Source organism: Psammomys obesus, unplaced genomic scaffold, assembly GCF_907164565.1.
Source record: "Psammomys obesus unplaced genomic scaffold, mPsaObe1.curated_primary_1811, whole genome shotgun sequence".
NCBI classification, from domain to species: Eukaryota; Metazoa; Chordata; class Mammalia; order Rodentia; family Muridae; genus Psammomys; species Psammomys obesus.
The window spans coordinates 25,805,200-25,814,808 of NW_026593286.1; the positions used below are offsets into that span (position 1 = coordinate 25,805,200).

Below are 9,609 nucleotides of genomic sequence, written 5' to 3' on the forward strand. Positions count from 1 at the left end.
TTCTTCTTCTTCTTCTTCTTCTTCTTCTTCTTCTTCTTCTTCTTCTTTTTAATGCTGGGAGTGAATTCAGGGACTTTACATGGTAGACAAGCATTTTTTTTTTCCTTTTAAGATTTAGTTATTATTTATACAGCTTTCTGCCTGCATGCCAGAAGAGGGTACCAGATCTCATTATAGATGGTTATGAACCACCATGTGGTTGCTGGGAATTGAACTCAGGACCTTTGGAAGAACAGTCAGTGCATTTGTTTTTATTTTTATAAAATTTTGAGACAGAGTTTCTCTGTGTAGCTCTGGCTGTCCTGAAACTTGCTTTGTAGACCAGGCTGGTCTCAAACTCAGAGATCTACATGCCTCTGCCTTCTAAGTTCTGGGACTAGAGATGTGTACCACCATACCTGACTATTTATGCATTTATATTCATGTGATAATAATAATAATGAGGTCATCAATTAGAGAAGGAAGGACATGGGAGGAGTTAGAGAGAATAAGAGAGAATGGGGAAAGTGATATAATTATTTTTTTAATTTAAAAAATTAATAGAAATATTATTAATAAAGTTAAGAGCGGGTTAAATACATGCCGGTTGCATAAGGGGAAATGCCCAGCCTACACTGTGCATCAGTTTGTGGGGCAGGAGGGAGCAGGTGAGAGCATGTCAGGGCAAATTTATCGCTCAGACAAGGGAGCACTTGAGCTCCACAGCAAAGGAAAGGCAGGAGTCTAGGACAGAGCAGAGAAAGTGGCTGTGGCAGGAGAGGGAACTGTGAGGAGCGCCCTGTGCAAACCGGGAACCAAACAAAGACTGTAAATGAAGACCCCGTTCGCCCTCCTTCCGGTGCCACCGTTCAGCAGGGCTCGGGGTTGGCGAGACAAGCCAGGGGCTGTGAGGAGCGGGTGCTCCCCGCACAAGGCCCCCACCGCTGTACAACACAACTGTCTTCTCGCAGGTCTCCCAGGCCCTGCTGCCCCGCCGCTCCCTGCACCCCTTTGCCATGCTGACAGCACCCAAGGCAGCAGAGTGCAACCGCAGACAGAGTAAGCCCGCTTCCTTCCCGCCGCAGAGAGAGTTAACTCAGAGCCGGGCCCACACAGTGAGGTTAAACGATGACACTGATTTGGTGTCTATCTGGTGAGATTGAAAAATCAAATCAAATCAGGATCCTTCCTAACTTGAGGTGCCCGCCCCGCCACATTGCCCTAATCAGAAAGGCTTAGGGGGTTGGCGGGCCAGCTCCGACACTGTGGAGGGCACAGTGTTTTTCAGTTTTCTCCTCAGACGTGGTTCTGCCCGTGTCTGCAGGTGTCAAGCTGAAGAGAGGAGCGATGACGAAGAGAGCTATGGCACAGAATGGAAACCCAGGCCTGGAAAGGCGTTCCTACACACAGCCCAAGAACAAGGTAAGTGTATAAACATGGATAGGCCGTGGGGTGACTCTGCCTACACTGTGCTGAAAGTTGAGTATTTGGAGTTCGGGGTTCTGGGTGCGACAGCAGAGCCATCACTGATCAGCTGTATGGTTTTGGACGGGTTTCTCCTCCAAAAAAAAAAAAAAATTAGATGAAATGAATAATGATACTCTTTTTGGGGGAGAGAGAGTGTGTGTGTTGGGGGGTGTTTGAGACAGGGTTTCTCTGTGTAGCCTTGGCTGTCCTGGAACCCATTCTGTAGACCAGGCTGGCCTTGAACCCTCAAAAATCCACCTGGCTCTGCCTCCCGAGTGCTGGGATCAAAGGCGTGCGCCACTGGGCCTGGTGGTACCCACGTCTTAAAGTCACCGATTAATCGGGATTATGGGTGAGTGGTTAAAGTGAGGCTCTGTACACAGTAAAGCCTGAGTAAACGTTAATCTTGATCAGCTTTCAACACTTGAAAATTGCCCTTCACGAGTGAATCAGCTGTTTGTTTCAGTTTATTCAAAGAGGGTGCTTTACTTTAGTTTCTGTACCTAAAGTTGTTCCAGATGAGAATTCTACCGCAAAGGAGAATTTTGTCCTTCCTTTCATGGCATCGCCTCAACTCCTGCCCTTTCTTCTTCCCTGCTGTCCCACTCCTCAACTGTTATGCACACAAATTTAAAGACAGGTCAGAGACGGATGGGGCTGGAAGGAAAGAAGGAAAACTGTGTTGCTGCTGTTGCCGACGCATCATAATTGCTGCAGCTCTGGTTCTCTCTCACACGTTATGTACAAGGTGAAAGTGAAAACAGAAGTCAGAGAGACCAGTTTGGTCAACGGGATGGAAGCTGAGATGGGAAGGGTCTGGAGGAACAGCTGGGTGTCCGGGGTGAGCTGAGTAGCAAACTCGGGTCTGCAGTTGGAACCCAAAATGAAGTTTCCGTCCATTTGATTGCTGTGTCATGCACGTTTAAACGTGATTCTTCAAATCAACTGAACCATATGGTGCTTGGGAGTTATTCAGGCTCCAGAAGTAAAATGATTGATTGATTAGAAATATAAACAACAACACCCACATACCCACACATACCTGCAAACATACACATACAATACACACATACACACTACATAGACACAATGCACACACATGTATACACATGCACACACACACACACATTCCATACACACAAACACTTTCTTGTTTGGCTATATCAAACCTAAACACTATCCTAAAAACAGAAAAAGCTGAGGAAACAGCCATTGCTCTCATGAGATTTCACTGCACCGATTTTCTCCAGCCACATCCTTGATTCTGAAGAAGTGTATAAAGTAAGATAATATCAGCTTTGAAAAGAGTGTGGAGGGCTGGAGGGATGGCTCAGAGGTTAAGAGCACTGTCTGCTCTTCCAGAGGTCCTGAGTTGAATTTCCAGAAACTACACAGTGGCTCACAACCATCTATGATGAGATCTGGTGCCCTCTTCTGGCCTGCAGGTGTACATGCAGATAGAGCACTCATCTGCATAAAATAAAGAAATAAAATCTTTTTTAAAAAATAGAAAAGAGTGTGGAGACAGCAGGCTTTGGAAAGCAAAATAAAACAAAAACAAAAAGTGGTCAGAGTCCTAGAAACAGCACACATGAACACGTATACACCCCGCCCACAGACGCCCTGACGGTCTGGACAAACGGAATTACACAAAGATGTCGAGAACTGGTTCATAGACCCGCCCGAGGCTCACGTATGAGCTTGTGTGATGAGAACATAGCTCTAAATGTTTCCACTTAATATATAATTTAGGTGTCTCCCCCCCCCCGCCCCCGACAGGATTTCTCTGTGTATCAAGCTCCGGCTGTCCTGGACTTGCTTTGTAGACCAGGCTGGCCTCAAACTCTCAGAAATCCACCTGCCTCTGTCTCCTACATGCTGGGATTAAAGGCACGTGCCACCACATACATATCTGCATGTACACCTGCACACCAGAAGAGGGCACCATATCAATATAGATGGTGTGAGCCACCATGTGGTTGCTGGGAATTGAACCCAGGACCTCTGGAAGAGCAGCCAGTGCTCTTAACCTCTGAGCCATCTCTTTAGCCTGAAAGTATGCTTTTATAATTTGTTGTTTGAGGTTTTTTTTTTTTTTTTTTTTTTTTTAAATCTTACATATTTTGGATTCTTCATTTTTACTTTATGGCTTATGGATGTAATGTCTAACTTTCAGATGGAAACAAAAAAACCCCTACTTTTTTAAAATTATTATTATTTTTTCTTTATTAATTACACTAAAACCTACTTTTTAAACCTTGATGTAAAACAATTCTTTCTTCATAGTTTTCTTTTTATTTCCAGCCACTGAGTTTCTTCATAAACTAAGAGAAAGGCAAAAACTGTTTTGAACACTCCCAGCTATTCTGGGAAACATTTAAGTTACTTTCCTTTTTATCACACTGGTAGCTTGTTTTAGTCGAAATAGATATGAGAAATATTCACCAGGAAAGCTAGTCACTCTGCACTTCACTTTCTCTTCTATAAAAGAGAATGTATCATGTACCTCACAGGGTTATTTCAAGACTAGGTGAGTTACCGTATATATGAGGCTCAGAGAATCACCAAGACTATAGCAAACAGAAAGATAACTGCCCCCTCCTTTCCTATTCCCAGAGAACCTACAGTATCATGGAACAAGGCCAGACTTAATTTCAAAGCAATTATATGCAAAACCTAAAATAATATGCTACAGTACAGAGCTGAAAGATGCTTTATGTTGGGTAGCGCTGGTCCAAAGAAGTTTGACTTTTATGATTTTTAAATTGAATTTGGAAATAATTCCAAGCTTAAGGAAATGTTGACCTCGCATGAACAACAGAGATTCGTCATCTACTGTTGCTGCTTGTCCCACTAGCTTTATGTCTTTCTCTTCATCTCTTTTCCCTTCTGTCTTTTTGTTCGTATATATAGTCATTGATGAAGAATCTTTCCTGAGCTATTAACTGTGCACCCTATCAACTCACCCTGTATATTTTACTTTGTAGCTCCTAAATGCAAAGTCATCTTCTTAAATAACCAATTATTAACTCCAGAATCTATAGCATTGTTACTTATATCTAATCTATCACCCAAGTAGCATTTTTTTTTTCACTTGCAGGTATAATGTCCCTTCGAGGATACAACATGAGATTACACACTGTATTCAATTGAGAAAAACAACTCATTTTCAGATATTGCTGAACTGTTTCATGGAAATTCTTTTACATCTACAGTTACCTAATCCATCTCTGTTGGTATCTGATACTTGACCATAACTCCCTACCTATAGAAACCTAGTGTATGTGTCTGTGCTTGGTACCAAACCCCTCTTTTCCTTCTGCAGGTCACTTAGAGATGTGGACTCTCGCACCAGGAATGCATAACCAGAGCTTCTGGGAGCAGACAGGAAGCATTGCCTTAACACTGCTGTGGTCACCAGCGCACTATCTGCAGTTAGCTATTGATGCAAACAGCACTGATTATCACATTCGCCATCGAGCTTTCTTCTTTTAGAAGCATATTGCATACACTATATTTTGGCAAAAGGTGTATATCCTATGCTACTCCATTGTATGCCTGAAAACTGCTGGAATATCCTGAGAGGGTTCACTATTTCTGGGTAAGATCAGACAGCCTGATTTTGATACATGTTTTGGCAAATTTGTAGCATTAAGTATTGCATAGAATGCTGGAGAAGGAGGCAGTTTTCCGAAGTTTTAACCCCAAATAAAATTAATTTCTCATTAGCATACTAAATGTAAATTCATCCCATTTCAATAAAGTTTGAAAAGAGAAATAAACAGATGCCGGCTTTTTTTGGGTAGAACATGATGACCAGCAGGAAAAGAAAATGTGCTGCTCTTTTCAGGCCTTTCCAAGATGTCAAAAAGATACATGGATTAACCAATTAGCAAAACAACTGCATCAGGTGAATGTCAGAACACATAACTCTTCTTTCTTTCTCTTTCTTTCTTTCCTTTTTTTTTTTGTTTTTCTTTTTGTTTTTTGAGACAGCCTTTCCCTGTGTAGCCTTGGCTGTCCTGGACTCACTCTGTAGACCAGGCTGGCCTCAAACTCACAGAGATACACCTGCCTCTGCCTCCCTGAGTGCTGGAGTTACAGGCATGTGCCGCCATGCCCGGCTATACCTCTCCTTTCTAAAGGACTGGGTCAGCCATCTTTCTGCAGGATAGTCTTAGTGACACGTGCAAAGTCAGGTGAGTTTGTTGACCTCTACTGCAAATAGTGAGATACCCCCGTGCGGGTTGTGGCTGTGGAGGTCAGTTTGGGCCTTTCCACATGGGGCTTGATCACAGTTGTACTTGAAGTTCACCAGGACACTTGGAACACTAGGATGGAGGCAGAGGAGGCTCTCAGTAGCCTGTAGTCCTTGGCAATGCTCCAGCTGCTGAGGACTTGGCTCAGGTTGCTCCTGCGCAGTCTCACTATGAGAAGACAGTTCTTGCTGTCTGTTCTTTCACCATCTGTGCGTGTCATGTAAGTGATGCCTGGGGATTTTCATGCAGTTATTCAACCTGTATTGATAACTCTAGTTGGGTGTCCCTTTAGAGTCCCCTTGTGGGCATGACTTCCCTTCCTAAAATATTCATGGAATGGGATGGGATGACAGAAGATAATCTACGATTTAATGACGCTCCGAGAAGAATTCCAAGCCAGTTGGCAGCAAAGAAGAAAGTTCTTATGGCAGTCATCCTGGCTCAGGGAGATTGACAGTCTGGCAAGGGGAAAACAGAGACAAAGCATAGCACTGCTTTTAAAGATTGGTTTACTTATTATGTATATAGCATTCTGCCTACATGTACAGCTGCAGTCCAGAAGAGGGCACCAGATCTCATTATAGATGGTCATGCACCACCATTTGGTGGCTGGGAATTGAACTCAGGACCTTTGGAAGAACAGCCAGTTCTTAACCTCTGAGCCATCTCTCCAGCCCTATGGCACTAACTTTAAGAACAAAAAGTAAATCCTGGAAGAAAGGTGGTGGTAGGAAGAATGAAAAAGTCCTATGACTTTTCCTGATCAGTGTGCCTCAGAGTCTTGGGAGATCTATTAATTTTAGACCAAGAAGTGTTTGTTCTCATCACCTCAAAACACACACATATGCTTTAACTATTAACTAAAAAAAAATCACACATCTAAATTTTATTTTACTCCTTTTATCTATTGATTTTTGCAATATACATTTATAGTAGAAAATTAAAGAAACTTTAAAGTCAAAAGGAAGAAATAAAACAAGGACCTCTATGTAAACATACCATTATTCATTGATGACCATGGTTGACGTTTTAGTCTATACGCAGTTCTAATCTTTTTGTCTTAAACAGGTGCAAGTTTTAAGAACTCAACGCCATAGTATACAGATAAAGATATGTAACTATTTTTCAATTAGAGAACTTGTTTGGTGTCTTTGTTTTGCTGTCTCTTGGCACCCAAGAGTGCTTCTGGACCTTGTGTGAGTCTCCTGAGCGCCCCACAAGCGGAAGCGCCACCCTGCATCTCAGCAGTTTCTATAGGCAAACATCGCACAATGCTGGGTACATAATGCATTTCTAGAGCGCTGCATAGGATGAGAAGCGCGCCCTTTGTCTCCAAGGTCATAATGGCACTGCTGACTTGAATTCCTTTCACTGGAGCTAGTGAGGACAACTCGAAAATGCCAGAGAGAATGAGAGCCCCCTACCCCATGATCCCAAATGAAAAAGCGAGAGAACACAGAAATCCCCTTACACATTACCCCCAGGTCCCTTTTGTGTTCATCTTGCCAACACAGCAGCCATCCTGCTATATATGCGTCCGCTGCTACTCCTGACCCCATCACACTTGACACCGATCGCCTGCTGCCAACGATGGGAAAGGTGAGCCAAGGGAGAACCTTCCGGGTCTGTGGAGTGTCTCCTCTATGTGGGGATGTGTCTTCCGGTTGACCATGTGCTGGCCACCCCTTCTTCCTTTCCAGATCACCTTCTACGAGGACCGCGGCTTCCAGGGCCGCTGCTACGAGTGCAGCAGCGACCACCCCAACCTGCAGCCCTACTTCAGCCGCTGCAACTCCATCCGCGTGGACAGCGGCTGCTGGATGCTCTATGAGCGCCCCAACTACCAGGGCCACCAGTACTTCCTGCGTCGCGGGGACTACCCTGACTACCAGCAGTGGATGGGCTTCAGCGACTCCATCCGCTCCTGCCGCTCCATTCCATACGTGAGTACTGCTTCAGCCTGGCTGATGTGAGAACACGGGGCGTTCTGCTTGTCAGTTTGTTCCCGTGCCTGGTCTAGTAGTCTCAGAAAGGATAGGAACACTTGACAAGGGCTCCCTGTAAGTATATCAAGATCCAACTCTCAGACCTAAATAGAATGAGTATATATACACATATGGACAGAAATAAAAAAATATATATATATATTTCTTACGTGAGAGCATCAGTGTTTTAGGACACAAGAAACCACAGCATGACCTTTAAAGTTAAACTTGGGTGAATAATCACATGTCCTTCAGGCCTAAAGGAAGGACATCCTGTCCTTTGTCATGGCCTGGATAAGCCTGAAGGACACTGTGCTAAAAGAGATGAGCCAGGCATGTACTGATGGAAGCCACGTGTCCTCACACATATGTGGAATCTAAAGCGGCAGGTTTACGGAGGGAGAGGAGACCAGGGTTTGTGGGTTTAGCAGTGGTAGTGTGCCCACCATGCAGCCCTGAGTTCTGTCCTCAGCACCGGGGATAAAGACAGTAGGGAAGAGGATGGTGAGGCTAGAGTGATAGAGCAAGGCACTAGAGGCTTGGAGCGACGGTCAGAAAAAGAAAAATCACAGCTAGAGAGGAAGAATTTACATTCTAGAGACCCATATTGTACAGCCCAGTGATGACAGCTCCTGGCACGTTTTAGAGGCATTTAAAAATGTTAAAAGACGAGGCTGGAAAGATGGCTCAGTGGTTAAGAGCACTGGCTACCCTTCTGGAGGACCCGGGTTCAGTTCCCAGAGCCCACAAGTGGCTCGTAACTGTCCATAACTCCGGTTCTAGGGAGTCTCATGTTCCATGAGCTCCCAGCACGACACATGTAGTTGAACATGCAGGCAAACACTCACACACATAAACTGAACACAAATACATCCTAAACGCACAATTAAAATGCTGAAGGAGTAGATTCTGTGTATTTGCACAACAAAGACAATAATTATGAGAGGGTAAATGTACATTAATTAGCTAGATTTAATCATAGTGCTTACTCTAAAACAGTATGCTATGCCTAATAAGTACACACAAATTATCTGTTGATCTTAGAATATGTAAGCACATTTGAAAATCAATTAGTTAAACTTGGTTAGAGCTAGTGTGTTCTAAGATTTTTCTTTACTGTACGCTCTCACACTCACCTAGAGCCTAAAAGGTGGCTCTCACCTTGTGTGGCTTTGCACTTTTCAGGAGTCATTACTGCCTAGTTTCTTACAAGGCGGGTAATTAGAATTTCATGAGCTACAGTCCACAACACCTGTCTTTAAGAAAAGAAAAGAAAGAAAGGACAAGAAAAGGAAAGAATAAGAAATGCATGTGGACTCCAAGTAAATCTGAATCATCGCCTATCTTGCGTATAAAAGGCGGCTTCAAAGCAAGCTTGGTAGGATTTGGTTACACGGGCAGTAAATGCTTTCACTCCCAGCCTTTGGGTGTCAGTATCCTTCACAAGAGCTCCAGTTCACTGGTCAGGTCAGCTTTATGTTAGTGCATTTCCTAATTTGTTAGAACAACAGTGCAAGGAGTCGGATTAAGGAAGAAGCCTACTTGACAGATTTGCCTGAAAGCCGTGTTTGGTGAGGGGGCAAGCAAGCTGTGACACCCAGCACGTTGTGCCATTGCTTCTCCTCTCTCGTTTTCCCCCACAACAGACCAGCTCTCACAGGATAAGGCTGTATGAGAGAGATGATTACCGGGGCCTTGTGTCTGAGCTCATCGAAGACTGCTCCTGCATCCACGATCGCTTCCGCCTCAATGAGATCTACTCCATGCACGTGCTGGAGGGCTGCTGGGTCCTCTACGAGATGCCCAACTACCGGGGGCGGCAGTACCTGCTGAGGCCCGGAGACTACAGGCGCTACCACGACTGGGGCGCCATGGATGCCAAAGTTGGCTCTCTGAGACGGGTCATTGATTCGTACTAA

The 9,609-nt window shown here is 44.3% G+C and overlaps 2 protein-coding genes across 3 annotated transcripts in view; both read left to right on the forward strand.

Moving 5' to 3' along the window:
* Nucleotides 1–5,217, forward strand: part of CUNH2orf80 (chromosome unknown C2orf80 homolog) — a 27,425-nt gene extending 22,208 nt beyond the window's left edge. For both annotated transcript variants that reach the window (XM_055616672.1, XM_055616673.1), the window contains exons 7-9: nucleotides 951–1,038; nucleotides 1,304–1,401; nucleotides 4,772–5,217. In XM_055616672.1, coding sequence (XP_055472647.1) covers nucleotides 951–1,038; nucleotides 1,304–1,401; nucleotides 4,772–4,780 — 195 coding nt within the window. In that variant the 3' untranslated portion in view covers nucleotides 4,781–5,217. The remainder of the gene's footprint in view (nucleotides 1–950; nucleotides 1,039–1,303; nucleotides 1,402–4,771) is intronic.
* A 2,078-nt stretch (nucleotides 5,218–7,295) lies between these two features.
* Nucleotides 7,296–9,609, forward strand: LOC129683858 (gamma-crystallin A). Its single transcript, XM_055616841.1, has 3 exons — nucleotides 7,296–7,304; nucleotides 7,406–7,648; nucleotides 9,337–9,609. Exons 1-3 carry the CDS (start codon nucleotides 7,296–7,298, stop codon nucleotides 9,607–9,609), a joined length of 525 nt encoding a protein of 174 aa, XP_055472816.1.

What these genes read in the sequence shown, in the direction of transcription:
- LOC129683858 (XM_055616841.1), top strand. An exon ending in CCTGCCGCTCCATTCCATAC is followed by an intron (nt 7,649 to 9,336) that starts GTGAGTACTGCT and finishes CCCCCACAACAG; the next exon opens with ACCAGCTCTCACAGGATAAG.